At 32.8% G+C, this 21,425-nt stretch overlaps 1 protein-coding gene and 1 long non-coding RNA gene across 2 annotated transcripts in view; both read right to left on the bottom strand.

The window, feature by feature from the left end:
- Positions 1 to 4,795, bottom strand: part of LOC108368087 (uncharacterized) — a 20,868-nt gene extending 16,073 nt beyond the window's left edge. The window contains exon 1 of the long non-coding RNA XR_001848328.1: positions 4,040 to 4,795. This is a non-coding gene — a long non-coding RNA (uncharacterized LOC108368087). The remainder of the gene's footprint in view (positions 1 to 4,039) is intronic.
- Positions 4,796 to 7,416: 2,621 nt separating this feature from the next.
- Positions 7,417 to 21,425, bottom strand: part of LOC108368086 (uncharacterized) — a 15,609-nt gene continuing 1,600 nt past the window's right edge. Inside the window, exons 2-3 of the mRNA XM_017622844.1 lie at positions 8,494 to 8,798; positions 7,417 to 8,255 (exon numbers count right to left, since the gene is read on the bottom strand). Of these exons, the coding sequence (XP_017478333.1) occupies positions 7,558 to 8,255; positions 8,494 to 8,798 (1,003 nt within the window). The 3' untranslated portion in view covers positions 7,417 to 7,557. The remainder of the gene's footprint in view (positions 8,256 to 8,493; positions 8,799 to 21,425) is intronic.

The raw sequence follows: 21,425 nt of genomic DNA, 5'->3' as shown, positions 1-21,425 counted from the left end.
ACATTTCGTTATTTGCGTGGAAGACTAGCACATTTCAGATTTTTGCGTGGAAGACTAGCACATTTCGTTATTTGCGTGGAAGACTAGCACATTTCAGATTTTTGCGTGGAAGACTAGCACATTTCAGATTTTCGCTTGGAAGAGTAGCATATTTCAGATTGTTAAGCCGCGAAAACTGCACGTCTCCGGTTTAAAGTAAATCAGAAAAGCATAATATATATTGAAAATTCAAACGTTTATTCTATATTTCTTTAATTGTATTATGAAAATCATGAAATTCAGACGGTATATACCGTTTACTAATCATTTGTTGAATATCATCCACTTTTCTTTTTTTAAAGGTATTTTTCCCTTGTAAGCTTTAGGCAATTCACAGTGTTTCATGGTTGACCATTGAACATTTTTTTTCATTAGGTTCAACTTCTCCTCGCTTTGCATAAAGTCGTATTTTACTGCCATGTCTACTTGATTTTTGCTATTTTTTATTGTAATTTTCCGTACATGTGATATCTTAATTTTTTGCCAATGAAAATATTTGGACAGTTCTTCGAAGGAAAATATTTAATTTGCGTTTGCGTTGTTGAAAATTTGTTGAGTTTTTTTAGTATTCTCCTGGGCTTTAAACTTGGGCCAATATGGATTTTTTTAAGAGAATTAACTTTATTTTAATTGAAGGTTTTTTAAGTAAATAAATAAACATAACATAAATAATATCACTTTGAAACGGGGTGTTCTTGATATGATACTGTATGTATATGTTTTTTCGTATTTATTTATAAATAAAGATTCCCTGAGAAAGACGCGAATGTCGAAAGGTGTAGGAGGAAAAATAAACGTTTATTTTACTTGTAATAACCGGCCAAAAGGCTCCATATACAACACTAAACTTTCAGCATGACCGAAGAAAAATAATTATAGTATAAACATACATATTTATGTAACTTTTTTTTTTTAACGGCTGCTACAACCTTATATGAACTGCCTTGCGTATCCCTCTTCCACACAAAAATCTGAAATGTGCTAGTCTTCCAGGCAAATAACGAAATGTGCTACTCTTCCACGCAAAAATCTGAAATGTGCTAGTCTTCCACGCAAATAACGAAATGTGCTACTCTTCCACGCAAAAATCTGAAATGTGCTAGTCTTCCACGCAAAAATCTGAAATGTACTAGTCTTCCACGCAAATAACGAAATGTGCTACTCTTCCACGCAAAAATCTGAAATGTGCTACTTTTCGACGCGAATAATGAAATGTGCTAGTCTTCCACGCTAATAGTGAAATGTGCTAGTCTTCCACGCGAATAGTGAAATGTGCTACTCTTCGTAGGGACCGACGATATATTTTCTTTAAATGGCGTTTACCAAAAATTTGTTTTAAAAATGGTTATAGTAAATACGTCATAAAAAAGTTATTAAAATTATTTTTGAATTGGCATCAATACTTTTCTAATCGGTCAACTAGTTTCCGAGATATTAAACATATAAAAATAGGTAAGTTGAAGTTAAACCTGTTATATTTTCTATGTTTTTAGTTGCCCCAAATAATTTGGGTATGGTAGAAATTAGAGGGCTGCATGAATGCATTCAAAACGTCTTTTGAATTATTCATATACAAAACGAATGAATGATTTTGGCTTGAAATTTTTTTTGAATTTGAGTGAATAGCTGTTCTGATATTTGTGTCAACATCACAATATTCAAACAAAGTGAAAATAAATTGAATTGAAATAAATGACAATTTTTTGTATGAATATCCAAATATATTTTTTCTATGAACATATGTACAAACAAACAATGTATGTATGTATGTATTGCTGCGCTCCTATTACATACGAAAAAACTTGTTTGTAGAAAAAAACTTTTACCGAAATGAGTTTGAATGATTTGAATGTTTTCCATTCATTCATTCACATTCTTCCATTTGAAGGTAGAAAATATAAAACAAAATGTATATTCATAACTTACAAAATTCCAAACGCTGAGTGTTTTGTATGTGAAGTAAAATATTCAAATCTACTGTACTCTGGCTAGAAGTTTGAATGAATTCATGCAGCCCTCTAGTAGAAATCAGCGTGAAAAGTTCTATCGATCTGCATTTTTGTTTTTTTTTTAGCTACGGACTGTATTGTAGCTAGAATCAGCTGTTCGCATGGCAAACGAAATCAAAATTGTCAAATACCTTTTGGTTGTCAAATGCTGCCACATCAGCGGCGAGGGCCGTTTTCATTTGGATGTCATTTTATATGACCGTGCGTGGTGATATGTGACAACAAACGAAAATGACACCAGATGACAACCCATTTTCATTATTTTGACAACATTTGACGTCAAATATGACCTAATTAAGACCAGACTTTAGGAAAAGAACCTATAATGTGGCTCATGACGATGGTACTATCGCTACTATCGATGATTTCAACAGGTACTTCGGAGCAAAGTTTTTTTCCATCGCTCCGCTCCGGTATTTTATTTCGCTCCGAGCTTCGCTCCCGCTCCCAATAAAAATCTTTATTTATTCACTTAAAAATCGAGTCCTAACCGCAGAACAAACGTAGAGAAAAAGAGTTTCCGAATGGTAATTGGATCTGAACTACCAACAAATGAGGTATAATTCGATCTACAAATTTTGTATGGCGACATACGTTATTCGAAGGGTAATTGGAGTGCGAACTACGAATGAGAGAGCCAACTAAGTAATTGGGGTGTCGTGGGAAAGCCGTATAACATGGCTTTTACACGATATGTATTTGCATATGTAAATGTTACTTTTTTGCATGGTGAAACGAATACAGAAGGTGGGGCTGATTGTGATACCGCTAACTCGCTCTTGAAAATTTTGACAGAAATATGACGTCATAGGAGATTTTGTGTATTCCAAGGCGTATTTAATAAGGTGGTGTTGGCCGTATATAAGTAAAAAATTACACTAACAAATTATACGCTGATGTCCATACTGTCATTGGTATGAGTTACAACAAACACTTCATTTTGACGGCGAACAACTCAGCTGTCGCCCCAACACCACCTTGTTTAATACACCTTGGTGCATTCCCTGTGTAATGTACATAAACATACGCAAAACATATACATACTGATAAATCTCTCTCAGCTCTCTCGACCGGCAAGTCTGCGATGACGTCATATTCACGTTACTCTCCCGAATTTCGCATCAATCAGCGCAATCTTGTATTCCATCGGTCTTGACTTTTTTGGATATACTCGTACATAAAGACGTACCATATATGTATCAGAAAAGTAGCATTTACATATGGAAATAAATATCGTGCAATAATGCTTGTAACATGTATTAAGAATTATGATTTTTGCATTTTATAAATGTATGTAGATACGAGTTTATTAGGCTTAACGTAAAAAAATACATTGAGATTTTTATACTAAAATATTATAAATTAATTTATTGATTTTCGATTTAATTAATTACCATTTCATACAGGTTTGGGCTTGTTCTTTATTTAGCACTGGTCAATTAAATACTTAACTTTTAAATATTAACTTTCATCATTGTCGGTGTTTTACTTTTGAACAGTTGCATAAATATTACAGGTAGGTGCAACCAAACATTTCTCTAAGCGTTCAAAATACATATAAATTGGCATTGTGCTAAATAGTTTTTATTAAAGTAAAAATAATTTAAAAATATGTATATATATTTTTTTTACCTTTACTTTTAATGCAAATTTAACTGCTTTTTTTAATAAGGATTTAACGGCCAGATGAGCTCTTCAAATAGAGTTTAGCTAGTAAGCACGGATAAACTTGCACTAAAAAATTGGCGTTTAATCTCTGATTCAAAAATGTGCTTACGTAGTAACAGATATTTAAATAAAAACAGTCGAAGAGTAGATTCATAGAAAGTAATCGTTCTTATGTTAATGAAATTAATCCAATTATCTAGTCATTGTTTTTAAACAAAATTATGCACGCAACATACATACATACATACGTACATATGTATATACACAGATATGTACATATATGTGTTTTACTATGCATAACCAATATTTTTTATATCAGTGACAGACCTTATTTTTGAATTCATTCCTATGTAATTTTCAAGTAGTTATTTTTTAATCTCCAATTAATATTACATTTATGCATAAATTAATCAAGGAAAAATTATTAAATGTAAAACTTAAATTCATATACTATGTTTGTACAATATATATATATATCTTCCACTTTTCTTTTTAATAATATACATATGCGTACATATGTATGTACATACATATATTTATGTAGTAGTGAGCACATAAACATTTTTCCTCTTGCTGTAACATGTCGTTCGCTTGCTGGAGCAACGTCATAGTCCAAGAAGGTTTTTTGAGTGAATCATAAAGATAGTTTCATTTTTGAGTAGTGTAAAAAAGTCATATCTATATCTCGCATTTATGCCTTATAAGAAAAAGTATCTAGTTTTTTTAGAAATAAATTTAATTTAAAAATTTTTTTATTTATTTTTATTTAATTAAAAAATTTATGAATCTGAATATCTTAAGGGATAAGCTTTGAGATAAATTATTAAAAATTAATAATTATTATATAATATTAATAATTATTATATAAATAGCTTTGCTCTTTTCTGCTTTGCTTAGCGGATTTAATAGACCAAAGTATAGAATCAAATTAAGGCTTGATAGTAACCTATTTATTATTTTTAGTTGTAATTTATTTTTATTCAAAGCGAAGTACCTGACTAAAAAACTCAGAACTGTTTTTTTTTGTAGATTTTTTGTTTTTGAGTTATGACGCTCCGTCCAGCAAAAACCACGATATGTACATATTAGGGCTGTGCGATTATTCGATTACTCGAGCAAGTTGGTTAATCAATTATTCGGTTAATCAATTACTCGAGTAATCAAGATTTTTGATTAACCAAAAACAAAAATATTTGAGTAATTTGCTTTATGATTAATTAAAATTTTGAGTAATCAATTAATCGCACAGCCCTAGTACATATGTATATCATACAAATGTATGTAGTGGATATAATTTAGTAAGTGGTTAAACAAAAGACACATTAATTTATTAGATTTGCATATATTAAAAAATAATAATTTCGCGTCAATGCACTGTAGAAAATTCAGTGTCGAATAGTACAAAAACTATATAAATCAATTTCGACTGCCGATTATAAACTAAAAAATTTTCGAATAAACTTACATAAGCGACATTAGTTAAATATTAACAAAGAAAAATTAAGCACATTTTATTCATACATCACATTTACGCACTTCTGCCAAACCAACTAAAATCTGCAGCGAATTGCTTGCGCTTAGAACCAAACTTAGAACCAAATAAGCTAACAACTAGATCTAATTTACCGCTGGAGATGGAGAAATTCATATCGAAAATCAATTTTAAATTGTCGATAGCCCGGTTCCTTGTTCAAGTTGCTCCCATAAATTATTTTGTCTAGAGCCCACAGTATTAATTGCTTAATTTCTTCGAAATTTTGGCCACATTCATAAAATTTTGTAATACATATACAGTGATGAGAAAATAAATAGGGACGCGACATTTTAACAAGTTTTGGTAAGTTGTATTTTGTTTATGATTTTTTTTTAAATGAAAATATAGCTCACTATCTGTATATAAAGGAAAATATAAAACACCTTCAGCAAAAAACAATAAAATTGCCAAAAATCAACGGTAAGTCCTAGCTACTTTAATCTTGCACTTTATTTTACTAGAATTGAATGGGCTACAAAAATTTTCTTTTATGGGTCTGAAGTTTTGATGAAACTTTTTCGAATTTTCCTAATTTCTGTACAAAGTTTAAAATTCGGACATATGTATGTATTGTTTTTTTTTCGATAGTAAACTACCCTAAAATTTAATGAGATACAAAATTGCATACCAAGAATTTATTAAAAAAAAATCTGAATCTTGTACAAAGTTTGAAATTTTGTTTTATTTGGTTTTTATTAGATAGTGATAAAAAAATTATACAAATAAAGTAAAGTAGCCAAAACTTGTTAAAATGTCGCGTCCATATTTATTTTCCCGCCACCGTATGTAGTTTGTGTCAAAATTAAATCGCTAAATGCATTAACGAATTATAAAGTATCTTAAATTTATTTGTATAGGTTAAAGAGCACCATAGTAGAACTGTATTGAAATTTGTTTTGGATCTTGCGAAAAAGCGATAGCAAAGAAAAATCAATAACCATTCATTTTCAAATAATTTGTATATGTATGTACATTAGACTGCATCACAAAAAAAAAAGTTGCGTTTTTTATCACCAAATCTATTAGATTTGAAGGCGTCCACCAAAATATTTAGGGAAAATATTTTCAAGTTTTTCGTAAATCAATCTTTGAAGAAAGTAAAAAAAAACAGCACCAAAAAATCTCGCTATTATGATTCCGTTGAAAAGATTTTTAAATATTTCTAGGCAAATTTTTTAAGCTTAAACCGTTTTGTCATTTGACGGGATTTTATTTTTACAAAAAATCTTTAAGAAACTATTTTTATTCACAAAAAACTCCATTTTTGGAGGTATTTTCAAATTGGTCCAGCTTACGTAAATCTTAATATTTTTCCGTAATATTTTGGGAGTAGCCTAATTCCAACGGAAACACAGTACCGTTTTTATTTTATTTTTTGTATGGGGAGTAATGCAGTCTAATGTACATATATGCAGTGTTGCCGTTGAGAATTTTCAGAAAGTCGCAAAAAAGGGATAATTGACGAAAAAAGGGTCACCATATTATTTTTGTTTTCTTTACTAGTAAAAGAATAAATCTCAGAATCAAAGTCAAAATCACATTTATATTTTTTATAAAGTAAAATAAAATAAATAAAATCGATTTGCATTACCTTTAAGAGTTTTAAGTGATGCATTTTTTCGTACCGACAGTAGGAAATATTTTTTAATAGCATGGTTCTGTTAACATTTCCTTAAAAAATCTCTGAGAAGGGGCAAAAGTCGCACACAATTTTGGAAAAGGGTCAAAAAATCAACATTTTTAAAAAGTCGGGCACCAAAGGGTATTGGTGCTTAAAAAGGGTAAAATTAGTCCTTTAGTCGCGCAACGGCAACACTGCATATATGTGTTGTCTATGTGAGATCAATTTTTATTTAAGTAAACTGCAACTGTACATANTTTAAAAAATCTGTTAAAAAGGGTCAAAAAATCAACATTTTTAAAAAGTCGGGCACCAAAGGGTATTGGTGCTTAAAAAAAGGGCCAAATTGCTCCTTTAGTCGGCCAACGGCAACACTGCATATATGAGTTGTCTATGTGAGATCAATTTTTATTTAAGTAAACTGCAACTGTACATACTTATGTATGTATGTGTTTGTATGAGTGTAGGCAAGTATACTTTCAGTTAGGAATTTTTGAATATCAAAGCTATAAGTGCTAATCGGAAGTTAGTAGAATATGTCTGCGAACTGACTGATCATTTCTCTTAAATGTGCTCCACCTAACTGTAGTTATTTAATTTTCGAATTATATTCATGATTTTCTTTGGATCAATCCAAATGCTTTTTACCACATAAGATATATGGTTACTGGTGCTGTCCGTCCATATTATTCCTTTTCCAGGAACTCAAACTCGCTGTCCGAGGAATCTAGGGTTACATCTTGTTCTTGTGGTGCTGTAATGGCTAACGCAGCAGCTCCGTCTACAGTACTGCTACCGCCGCTGCTGCTATCTTTCTTTATGCCACCCCACTGCATTAATCCAGCAACCAGGTTGGGCAGTAGAGTGCCGCTATTTTCAATCAGCGACTGTGTCGTTGATCTTAGCTCCAAAGACGCAAGATCGCTGCCCCCCGCCGCCACAATATCGCTTGGCTGCTTACTTCGCCCGGCAACATCGATTTTTGCGTGGTCAGGGAATTTTAAACCTTTCGATAAACTCTCCTCAGATGATGATGAGGAGGTAGAAAGCGTCGAATCAGATTTAAAATGCCCTTTTTTGAAGTGAATTTTGCTGGCGATTGTTAGTGGATCGGCATTCAGTTTTTCAATGTTGACAACTGGAATGAGATCATCATCCTCGTCTGTTGAGTTTTCACTTATTTCTGGTATTGAATCTGGTATCAACAGCTCTGATGGTATATCGTCACTTCTATCCTCATCTTCGACATCTTCAGTTGGTGATGTGTGTGAAGTAACATCGCTTGCACGCTCTAACAGTGCGAGGTTCGTCGTATTCACCTCTGGCACAAATTCTGCATCTTCGTCTTCAGAGTCATAGTTTATAGTGTTCAATGATCGAGCGACTAGAAGAGATTTGTGTTAATAAAAAAAATAGTAAAAAATTTGTAATAGTTTAAAGTTTCTTTTTTTTTTTNGAGTGCGAGGTTCGTCGTATTCACCTCTGGCACGAATTCTGCATCTTCGTCTTCAGAGTCATAGTTTATAGTGTTCAATGATCGAGCGACTAGAAGATTTGTGTAAATAAAAAATAGTAAAAAATTTGTAATAGTTTAAAGTTTCTTTTTTTTTAATTTTACTCACATTTCGGATCGAGTTTTTCCACAGTGAATCTCGTGGATACGACGACTGCAATGCTCAAACCAGCTAAAACTACCACAGAGCCCGAACAGCAATGTCCAATCAAGGCTAAACATCCTAGACTTATGGAAGCGAGAATAGCAAACATGGTTGGCCTGGTCCTTCGCAATTCCTTAACCCGATCTATGCAATTTTCGTACTTTTTCTGTAATTCTGGTGGTGGAATAATGCGCAAATTGCTGCGTGTCTTGTAGATCCAAAAGAAAAATAAAGCCAAGAAGAAAATACCGATGGGCCGTAGGCGTAACCTGAAATGGGAAGATAGATAAAATATGAAGGATGATTGATAAATAAGTGAACAAAGGTTTAGTTTTATTATAATTTTAGGATTTTCTAATAAAAGAGAGCATAAAAAATAAATTTCATCGAAAAAGGATGAAACATAATGTTTTCGCACACACATAATGTAGAGTACACGCCAAGTTTCAGCGAAATATATATGTAATACACGTTAACTCTTGCCATTTGGCTACATATCGCACACGATCTTCAAAAGAGTCCCAACTCAAAATTTGGCATTTTTGAAATTATGCACTAAAAATGTGCACAGAGCTTTTATTTACCTTTCAGCCAAAACTGGAGCAAATTTTTGTTATAATTTGTTGAAAAACTCTAAGGTAGTTTTTCTCATTTTCTGACGAAATGTAATTTTGAGTTGTGTCACCTTTGAACATCGTGTGCGATATAGTCGATACACTGCGGCAGAAAATTGTATAAGCTATAAAACATTATATGTACTAGGAATGTTAATCCCGGAATCCCGGGATCCCGGCCTTTTTAGGTTCCAAAAAATCCGGGCTTCTCGGGATTAGTAATTTGCACTGGTGGCAATAATAGAAACTCCTTTTGTTGACCGGTGTCGGCTATATTTCTTTTTTTNAATGAAACATAATGTTTTCGCACACACATAATGTAGAGCACACGCCAAGTTTCAGCGAAATATATATGTAGATACACGTTAACTCTTGCCATTTGGCTATATATCGCACATGTACTAGGAATGTTAATCCCGGAATCCCGGGATCCCGGCCTTTTTAGGTTCCAAAAAATCCGGGCTTCTCGGGATTAGTAATTTGCACTGGTGGCAATAATCGAAACTCCTTTTGTTGACCGGTGTCGGCTATATTTCTTTTTTTATTTAATAATTGATATTTTTTTATAAATGTCTAGGTCATTATACATATAATACTGTGCGATAGTCAATTTTAAACACATAAAATCAATATATTCGCGAAAGCGTGGGCCAAATATAGTGAAATTGCGTTTTTTTTAAGTTTTTCATTCTGACGCGAGTAACTCAAAAATGATTTAAAAAAATTCAGTGAAATGTGCTTATAGAAAAAGTGTGGGCACCCAATTTAAGAGAAAATTCTGTAGAATTTAAACAGATTAATTGTTTTTGCGTATATGGACGGGTAAGTATTGGAAACGTCCGTTTAAAATTTTATCCATGAATATCCTTGAAATCTTGCAATATTCATTTTTGAAAAAATTATGTGTTAAGGACTTATAGAAACTCGACAACATCCTCGAATTTCGTCCGCATAACTTTATCAGCTCAAAAAATTACCTATTTGTCTTTGTGAGTCCAAAAAATTAAAATTTTTTAAAATTCTAAATCTCACATCTACAGGCTAAGGTCTTTAATTGGACCTCTCATTTTTGAAATCACTTTTCAAAAGTATTCTCAAACTAAAATCTTCTTAAATCTCTTTCGTCTNTTTTTTGCGTATATGGACGGGTAAGTATTGGAAACGTCCGTTTAAAATTTTATTCAGGAATATCCTTGAAATCTTGCAATATTCATTTTTGAAAAAATTATGTGTTAAGGGCTTATATAAACTTGATAACATCCTCGAATTTCGTCCGTCTAACTTTATCAGCCCAAAAAATTACCTATTTGTCCTTGTGAATCCAAAAAATTTTAATTTTTTGAAATTCTAAATCTCACATCTACAGGCTAAGGTCTTTAATTGGACCTCTCATTTTTGAAATTACTTTTCAAAAGTATTCTCAAACTAAAATCTTCTTAAATCTCTTTCGTCTGACATTGTGATACACATAGGCGTCACGGGTGGGACATTTGAACAGAAAAAAAGTACTGAACAATTCTACATTTTGATATAGCTACACCTAATTGACTATTATATGAGTTATTACAAAATACGAAAAAAATGCCAGCTAACTTTTATATGGAAAAATCTGAGTTATCTCTTCTGTCACGGGCGGGACAAAAAAAAAGAACCTGCTTTTGGGAGCAGTTATATTTTACGAAAACTCTGCGATTTTTTTTCACTTTTCTGTGTGAACTTGATGTCTTATAATAAAACAAGGAAGCACGAATGCAAACAAAGCAAAAACTACAGCAAAAATTATGGATTTATTATGAAAAAAATCCGAAAGGTCTCTGTCACGGGTGGGACACCTACGAATTTTTATATGAAATGGAGCTTTTAGTGTGGTTCATATTAAAGATTAGTTATTAGAAAATATAAGAAGCCAGGTAGGGGTTCAATTCACTCGCATTTTATCTTAGTATAGTGCCTTTTATATAGAAGGAAAAGTCTAGCACCGTCAGCCAAAAACTTATTAAAAATCAACGCGATCTCCTAGCGTTTTGAAATTAGCATTTCATGGGCTATAAAACTGCATACCAACATTTTTCTAAAAACTCTAAATAAAAAGTTTCAAATTTTTGGGTGTAGTTTTTAAAGTTTGGTGAATTTTTATAANCTTATTGAAAATCAACGCGATCTCCTAGCGTCTTGAAATTAGCATTTCATGGGCTATAAAACTGCATACCAACATTTTTCTAAAAATTCGAAATAAAAAGTTTCAAATTTTTGGGTGTAGTTTTTAAAGTTTGGTGAATTTTTATAATTTTTGTACGAAATATGATATAGATTTATGTGGTGTTCATTATGTAATGTGCCAGACTTTTATAAAAAAATTATAAACATTAAATAAACAAAATAACAATAGCCAAAATTGGTAAAAATATCACCTAACTTAATCAGCTGACCACACGCGTGTCTTTTTTTTTTGTAGTTTCAGACAAATGATGCATTTTCGACTTAAGATAGGTACTTTGTGTGCGATAAGTATTTGTGCAAACCTAATCACTTGATCACTCACTCCTCCTATACGCTTTGGTACTCGTATTTTTACACCTCACCTCTATGCGAAGAAAGCGACTAAAAGATACTCGACCTTGATATAAATAAGCGATAATACTTCAAAGGTTTTTCGAATAAAAAGGAATTAAAAAAAAAAACAATATTGGCATGCTCATTACCATACAATGTGATTGCCTATTTCCTACAAGTGTATACACACTCCATACATATGTACTTATGTACATGTGTACACCAATGTGTAGATCAATGTGAAAAGTGATCGTTTTATTAACAATTCTATTAAAAACAAAAAGAAATACATATGAAACTTAACAACAAAATTAAATGCAAAAGTATGTACATACATACATATGTGTGCGAGTAACCAAAACAAATAGTACAATTTTGCAAAAACATCAACTGTGGAATCAACAACAAAAAACACAAACATGAACTATGTATAAGATAACAAAAAAAAAATATATTTGCTATAATGTATTCATAGTGTCAGCTGATTTTTGCGTCGTACACGGACATGAGAAAGTGTATGCAAATGTATGTACATTTGTATAGCATATACTATGTATGTATGTACCTACAAAGGCGCCCTGTAGGGAAGTCCATGTGTTCTATAGGAAAGCCCAGTATAGAAATGGATTAGTTTTGAGATGGTGGAATTTCGTTGAATTTAAAACCATAAAAAGCATACTTGTAAACTCAAACTCCGTTTCCTATTTGTATGAACTTTTATTAGAATACAGAGAAAAATGCATAAATGACTTGTATTCGCCTTGTATTTATTCTACAGAATACGTACACACAGTCATGTGAAAACTAATAGGGGCACGTTACTTTTACCAGGTTTGGTTAATTTTCTTTTGTTTGTTTAACGTTTATTATTTTTTTATTAAAAAAATAAAGTTTAAATTTTGTTCATAAAATGCAGGTAATGTCGAAATTTCAGCTATTATATACATTATAAGAGGGAAAGAAAAATTCAACACCTTCACTTTCACACTCACGAATGAAATCAGTTATTCTAGCAACACCTCCTTATATGAATTCGGCTTGGAAATAAGTATGTCGTTTTGCTCACAGCGCTCTAGCATTCGCAATGGCTGACAAAGCAGTTGACTTGCGTGCCATTCAAGAGATCCGAGGTTCGAATCGTCGGGCAACGAAACACATTTTTAAACTTGTTTTTATTTAATTTTTCACAGTAATTTTTTAATTTTAATATTTTCAAAAAGAAAAATCAGCCTCATTGCGATTGTCGTGTGCAAGTCGTTTTTCGAAAGTCGGGTTGTATCGAAAATTGCATGACATTGCCTAGAACTTCAATTCGACTAGTATATTAAAACGGAGAAACTAGGCGGCACTGCATAGTTTTCGACAATTTTCGTCGTCTACTTATTTCAGCACGAAAGTAGACAATGCCAATGTTGTGCAGTCCTGCAATTTAGTCTAATTTACGACTTACACAATGGAGTTGAATATGTATTTTTTTAATTTCGTTCAATATTTATGTAATTTATTTAAGTTTTTTTTTTTGAAATAATTTATATATAAATATTTAAAGTGAATTAATTCACATAAACTTACATTGATTTAGTTTGAAAAATCTTTACCCCCTCCGAACGGACTCGAACGTACGATCTCAGAATCAAAATTCATTCAATTCAATTAATTCAAAAACAGATACCGCTGATCGCATAAGTTATTCGAAATTGTCGAACTGGTAGGCCTCCCCTGCTGTAGCTCATACTAGTTAATGAACTGGTATTTTTACTGACTGGTTTGTGTTTTCACTACAGGGTGGGGTGTTTTGCATACAAATTACGAATGACGCGTCAACATGGAGGCAAATACTTGAAAATTAAAAAAAAAAATTTGCTCACGCTTAGGTAGAAGGGCAAGAGAAGCAAGCAGGTGAAAATAGCGACATTTCTTCTACATATTAACGGTGCGAAGGAAAGTTCCGTGTGAAATCAGTAACCGATAAGAAGAATGAGCAATAGGTGGGCTCAAGTGTACTTGTAAGTCTGTAGTAAAATACACGTTTTACTGACTTGTTTACAAACACTAAATGCGGCATATATGTATGTATACAGAAGCATGTATAATTATCGTATTACACAGTTACAACTGCGTAGACATATACTTACATATCTACATGTTCACATATGGGCCAAATCGCACGCTGACGCACTGTTCGAGCACAACAAAACAGAACCAGCTGATGGGTTTTCTTATTTCAAGTGAATTCTCCTAAGTTTCGCGAGCGAGGGCTTAGGTAAGCGTAAGCTTCCAGCTCCCATTAGTTCTGGTCCCCAGCGACGATATGCATAGAGTAGAAAGAAGCTTCATTGAAGCTTTACGTGGAGTACCTCAATTATGGAGAGACACACTACATACAGTGACACACATACGACTCTAAGACCCCTAAGAATATTGCAGCAGGCGTATATGGTCTGTAGCTTTCAGAGCCCTTGGGAATCTTACACACAGTGTTATGTACCTCTCTGAACTTGGCAGGACAACTTTTTCTCAAAGCAAAAATTCCTATCGCATAATTTGCCGTTAATTATCCGTTGTTTATCCGTGAAAAGAAATATCTTGCGGCTGACACATTTTAAAAAATATCGCGTGCCCTGCTAACTTCCGTGGAATTTTAATAATTTACGGCAAATTATCAGATAGTTAGTTTGGGTTTAGCTGGTTTCCTTAATTTGGTTGAATAATTCTTTTAAGGGATAATTTACGGCAAATTATCAGATAGTTAGTTTGGGTTTAGCTGGTTTCCTTTATTGGTTTTCAGAAGGTGCCCTGCTAACTTGCGCGGAAGTTAGCAGGGCACGCGATATTTTTTAAAATGTGTCAGCCGCAAGATAATTCTTTTCACGGATAAACAACGGATAATTTACGGCAAATTATCAGATAGTTAGTTTGGGTTTAGCTGGTTTCCTTTAATGGTTTTCAGAAGGTGCCCTGCTAACTTCCGTGGGTTTAGCTGGTTTCCTTCATTGGTTTCCGTGGAAGTTAGCAGGGCACTCGATATTTTTTAAAATATGTCCGCGGCAAAATTATTCTTTTCACGGATAATTTACGGATAATTAACGGCAAATTATGCGATAGGAATTTTTGCTTTGAGAAAAAGTTGTCCTGCCAAGTTCAGAGAGGTGTGTTATGTGCGCGTCGAAGTGGTTCTTTGTTCCATGTTCTATAAGCTTGTTTGTTCGATTTTGTTAAAACATATACATACATATGTATGTACGTATGCTACTGAGTTATTTAAATTGATACAAATTATTACTAATCAAATGAAATACAATAATTATTTGCTATTTCCGGATTTATTGAATATTGGAAAATAAATATATGTATTAATGTAAGTTTTAGTTTTGCTAGTGCATAACTTGGCGGGTGCACATTTGGTTTTATGTTTTCCAAACAAAAACTTAAAAAAACGCAATAAAACCATAATGGCTTTATTTCCATTTTTAGTTGGAAATAAGGCCGTATCGAAATTATGGTTTTCTTTCCAATCGCCAAGCGAAATAAAGCCATTATAGCCGTATTGCGTATGGTGTTATTGTTCTAAATTTTAAAGTAGTTTTATTGTTTGATTTCATAATAACAAAAATTTATTCTGAGACCGTAGCAAACGAGGGCAGTTTTATTAGTCGGTAACTTTTTTAATCATTAGAGCACTAACTGCCAGAATTTTCGGTCAAAAAAACAATGCTCCTTTAAGTATATTGCACATTAGTTTCCGGTTATACTTTTCCATTTTTATTCATTAAAAGGTATTCAATACTGGATTTCCACTGGGTATGAAATGAAAAACATTTTAATGACAAAGTTAACGATTCAAAAACACCCGTGCCATTGTGTTAATAAAAATAGTCATTAAGTTCGTTTCCAAATGGATTTTTCTATTGGCCAATGTTTTTGGCATCTCAATACCTATGTATTGGTAGTTTGGCATAAGGATTACGTGCGGGTTGTTGAATTAGGCAAGAAATTTCGTTAAATACATATGTTGTCCGATATAAGAATATGCGTGACCTAGATTTCTATAATCAAAAATCTGAGTAATCTGCGAAAAAAAGATGTCTTTGATCTCAGTATCTGCGATTTATGCCAAATGTATGCACATGTAGTTTTATGTATATACTACAGATACTTTTATAAACATCTACTAAATACACCTACACCCATGGATACATAAGACCTTGCTTTAATTTAGTGAACAGAAGAGACGAGATATTGTAGGCGTTGCGTAAAAACTATTTATTTTCGGCGATAATACCATATGATTGTATGTATGTATTAGGGATGCCAATCCCGGGATCCCGAAAGGCTCGGGATTTGCTTGCATTGATGCCGGTATTCTGAAAAATTTTAAATATCGTATTGATAGTAAGAACTTGTTTATGAATTTTGAAGTATGATTTTTGTAAAATGCCGTTTTGACGGCAATAAACAAAAAGCTTGAAACTGTATTTTTAAATTGCAGTCTGCGCCTTTTTTGACGAAGATTTAAATGAATTTACTCATAGCATCGCTAATGTAAACGAAACAGAGAGAAATTTTTTTACATCATTCTACTCAAAACTTCCTCAAATCGAAAAACTTATAATTTGTCCGTTGTGCTGGTAGATGAAGTTCAAATATTTTGTAATGGAGGAGATCGAGGTCATTATCTTCAAATGGATTATGACTACCTTTTGACAGTTCAGCCTAAAAGTGTTGAGGCCGAAATATGCTTTTCATCAGTAGGCAATGTATGTAAAAACTTCAGGTCAAGATTAGAAGACTCCGCTTTGAATGCTTTGCTGCTCTTACGAAAACATTTTAAGTGCAATAATAACAACACCGGCACAAAAAAGGGGTGTGCGTGTTTTTAACCAGATCCACCTACTAACATGTATTTCGACTCGCTAAATCCGATTCTGAGATCCGTTTGACTCGTACACCCTAAAAATTTCGAGTAAATTACGAAAAAAAAATTGCATAAAATTCGCCATTTCTTTATAGAGTAGAATAAACTTTTTTAGTGAAAGTCGTTTTTGTATATTTTTGTTTAATGTTTTTTTTTTTTAATTAATCATTACTTTGACCCCACGGGGGGTGTTTTAATATGGCGCATATGTATGTATAATATGGCGTCCATGTATTTAAACACCCGCCGTGGGCCCGCCACTGACTCACACGTAGTTTAACCCCCAAAACCCCCTCTCTCCCCCGCTGGATCCGCCACTACCGGGATTAATACCGAGATTCCGGCATTACTTAAAAAATATCCCGAAATCCCGGGATCACAATTTTCCTCATATTTTGGCATCCCTAGTATGTATGTAGGCATATTAATGCATTGAAAATTGTGTTTTGTATTGTCACACAAACGAATCTTATTTAAATACGGGAGAGTTTTTTAAAGTATTTATTTTTAAGATTACATACATATATTTAAAAAGAATTGTTTTTCATAAATTCAGGGTTATTTTATATTTGTGCACGAATTTGAGCGCATTTTTCACAAGAAACATATACCACGTTTAAGCGACAGAGACAGAATTCATGAATTCTTTATTTCGCGAATTTAAAAATGGTTCGGTTTATGCATAATTCGCGAATTCGTGAAATGAAGAAGTGTTTCGAAGAAATGTCAGCTCACCAGCGAGAAACTTAATAGTAGGGTTGTTGTTTTTTTTGGCCTTTTTCTTAAGTTGAAAAGGCTATTTCTGCCAGGAAATGGTCCATGTTACGTTTAAATTGATTTTAAATCTTTTAATGTTTTTTGATTTCTTCTATTGTATTCCTGTGTTTAAATCATGGTTATGTCACTACAATTATTTTGAATCGAATAACTTCATAACCCTAGTAAACAGCTGTTGTGGACTTGCACTTCACCTTTTTCCTGAAATCGTGCCCCCAAATTCATCGTTAATTTTCGTATATAATTGAATTCATGATGATAATTAGCAATCTAGTTTATATATTCTAATACGAATATAGAACGATATGGGCTTAAAAAGCTTCATTTCGGAAAAATAAAATTTAACAGGTTTGTCAGCTGTTTAGTAATTCAAAATCAATTTTATTGAAAAGTTAAATGAAATATTTCATATAAGTGCTTAAGTAAGCTTTATTACATTTACTTTTGAAGAGCGTTACCATCAGTTTAAAAGTTCCGAATATCAACACACTTTTCGGATAACCGGACATTCAGATTTTATTTATTATTTACTCAAAAATTCCGCATAGAACCCCCAGCGCTAATAGTAAATATGTATTTTAATTTTTTTTTTTTTNTTTCTTCTTCTTCTTTGACGCCTTCAAAACGCTGCAAGCCGCGTTTCGAACGCGTCAATAGAGAGGAACATTGAATGTTCGAAAAATTCGCAGCGACGGAATCGTGCAAGTGTGCGCTAGCGCATTAAAATGTATGGGTAGCATTGTTGTAATTTTTGGGCTTGCGGATTCGCAACGACAGAATCGCGCCCATGTGCGCTTCGCTTTAAGCCTATTTTATTTGCCTTTACACTGGGCACCAGATGCAAAATGCGATAATTAAACAAAAATGATTTAACAAAAAGTGGCACTTTGACGAATGAGCAATTCTCATTCATATGCATTTATATATACATATCTATGACTTCATGTCTGTACATTAAACCGCACCAGAAAAATAAGTTCGCCATACGCCCCTGAATCTCAATGTATTTTTGTAGATATATCGATATTCTTGTATATAGGAGACAATTTGTTTGCTAATTACCACCCAGTTCTCATCGCTCTAAGGTACCACCCAAATGTCAGTAAATTAAAGACTTAAAAAAAATCATGAAACTTTTTTTTAAGGAAGCCAGTAAACTAAACTTCGCCAAATATCATGAAACCATTTAAAGGAAGTATTTCGATTATTCCGGAAGAAATATTAGAAAAAAAACTATATTGCCGACTGTAAGTTTGTAATTTGCCTTTCAAAAATACTTTGTAGACTCTTTGCTTGTAAGGTGGTACGACCTAATGTACATATATACATACATAGATACATACAATACATACACAGTATGTACATATTTTGGTGTGGAATTACTATGCCTGTGCACTTTTATAGTTACATGTACTCGTATGTATGCATAGGCTATTTTTTTTTACCAGTAGCACACAACTTATAACTGCATTTGTTCAACAAAAACATCAAAAGTAAAAAAAAAATATTGAATAACTGAATAAATAGAATGTAAACACGTTATACTCGTTATTATTTTATTTATTTTTTATTTTTGGAATGTCTTAAGAAAAAACACAAAAAACCTGTATGAAATATTTTATACAAGAAAAAAGCAAATAAATTAGCAGAAATATCATCATCAAAAAAGAATTTTTGTGGAACGTGCAGGAAGCAATTTGTCTATGAATATATTATAATAAACCAGCTGTTTATTCCATCATCAACTTTTGTTTTGGCCAAAAAGAAGATAAAGAACAGCATGCGTACGTATGTATGTACATTAGAGCGTCTCGCCTTACAGGCAAAAAAAAAAATTCACAGTACACCCCCTCATACGAAGTGTTTTTGAAAAGCATTTAAAACAAAAACAATTTTTTTTTTGGACAACCCTAGTAGTCACCCAATTACACTTTTCTTCATATAAGTATGATACACCAATGTGTTTTTGTCTCGAGGAGGGGGTCTTTCCTACGGAAGTTCATTGTCCGCATGTGCTCCATTGTGGTACTGACCCACCAGATCTCAGTTGCTACCACCCTAACGTACCGCCCTAATGACAGTAAATTAAAGACCGTCAAAAATTTTTAATCTTTTCCGAAAGAAGTATTTCGATTAGTTCAGTAGAACCCGAAATAAAACACATTTTATTTTTAGTTGAAAACTATAACCATATCGGTGATAATATGCTTGTTTATATATCGAGCCCTAGCCGCCAAAATAACGTAAGCGACATTTTTTTCAAAATTTTTGATGCAGAAATGCATCTAGATGCTCTAGGAATAATTCTGCATCAAAAAGAAAATTTTGAAAAAAATGTCGCTTACGTTATTTTGGCGGTTAGGGCTCGATATTTTTATACCCGAGCGCACTCGTGCACAAGTAAAATGTAATTGGGCGACTACTAGGGTTGTCCAAAAAAAAAAAANCTAGCCGCCAAAATAACGTAAGCGACATTTTTTTCAAAATTTTTGATGCAGAAATGCATCTAGATGCTCTAGGAATAATTCTGCATCAAAAAGAAAATTTTGAAAAAAATGTCGCTTACGTTATTTTGGCGGTTAGGGCTCGATATTTTTATACCCGAGCGCACTCGTGCACAAGTAAAATGTAATTGGGCGACTACTAGGGTTGTCCAAAAAAAAAAAATATATACATATATCTTTTTAAATGCTTCTCAAAAATACTTCATATGAGGGGGTGTACCGCGAACTTTTTTTTCGATGCGGTCTAATGTACGTATATTAGTCAGCGACGCGCAAGCCTCTCTTTCTACTTCACCAAACACGCGGGTACTATAACTGTAGGCATGTGTGTAAACAAATACTAACACCAAAAATAGCCGTAAGTGAACGGATTGTGCAAAGTCCAAGCAACGTGTTGAAGGTTGCTAAGGGTGACGAACTCAGGATTTGTTAATAACTGTCTCGAGATAGTTTAACTGAAATCTGGTTTCATGCAAAAAAAAACAAAAAATAAAAAAACATTTACAGAAACAAAACAAAAACGGCAAAAGCGCCGAAAATATATCTGAATAGCATTTACCTATTGAAATTTATAGCTTTTGCATAATATGTATGTTTGTATGTACGGTATGTGGCGGTTTTATTTTCTTTTCTTTTTAGGAAGTTTGCATAAAAGTGAAGATACGACTTTCTCATGAGAATGCCTTTTATATAGCTTCATCGATGTGAACTACTCTTTTTACCTGTTTATATGTGGCCAGTGTTGCCACAATTATCTTTTATTTAGTTACCAAAATTACCAGAAAAAGTTACCAAATTCAGCAAGAAATTACCATTCTTATTTTATGTGAAGAACTATATATATGTACATATGTATATATCAGGGCCGGATCTACGGGGGGCGGGGGGTAATTTTGAACAGTCACTTCCATCCGTATAAGGCTCTGACAACAAAACAAGTGAGGGCATCTGATCACTAACAGTAGCTTTATTCCAATTTCTCATGGAGGCGAGGCAATACCACTTGAACACCGAGAATATCCGGTTTGGCATTCCTGTTTTCCTGATTTGCTCTTTCAAGCTAAAACGGCCGGACAGATTTGGATAAAATTTTACATACAGATAGCTTATGACCCGAATTAACATAAAGGATATTTTTGAGCAACCTGTTTGAAAGATTTAAATCAATTAATTAATAAGTTAAATGAAATATTTTCATATGGCAAACAAACGAAAAATGTTTTGAGAAAGCTACAATTCGAAAATGTATTTGAAAAGTGTTGCCACCCCTCTAGAAATTCGAAATATATTTAAAAAAAAGTCATGAAATATTTTAATATAGGTACCAAACGAGAGAGATTAAAGGAAGCTTTATTTCGCATATATTTTTGGAAAGCGTTGCCATCTGTTACGAAAATTTATGTGGGTATCAAACGATTAAACAATATATCGTTTTAAGAAAGCTTATTTCGAAGATTTTTTTAACGAGGGTTCCCATCTGTTTAGAAATTCATAATAATTCAGGTGTGTCCGCAAGTGATACACATATTGCAG

The sequence above is a fragment of the Rhagoletis zephyria genome, unplaced genomic scaffold, assembly GCF_001687245.7.
Source record: "Rhagoletis zephyria isolate East Lansing unplaced genomic scaffold, Rhagoletis_zephyria_1.1 Rzeph_scaffold_02947, whole genome shotgun sequence".
Taxonomy (NCBI): domain Eukaryota; kingdom Metazoa; phylum Arthropoda; class Insecta; order Diptera; family Tephritidae; genus Rhagoletis; species Rhagoletis zephyria.
Note: the sequence above shows the minus strand (reverse complement) of the source record. Positions and strands in the feature narration are given on the sequence as shown.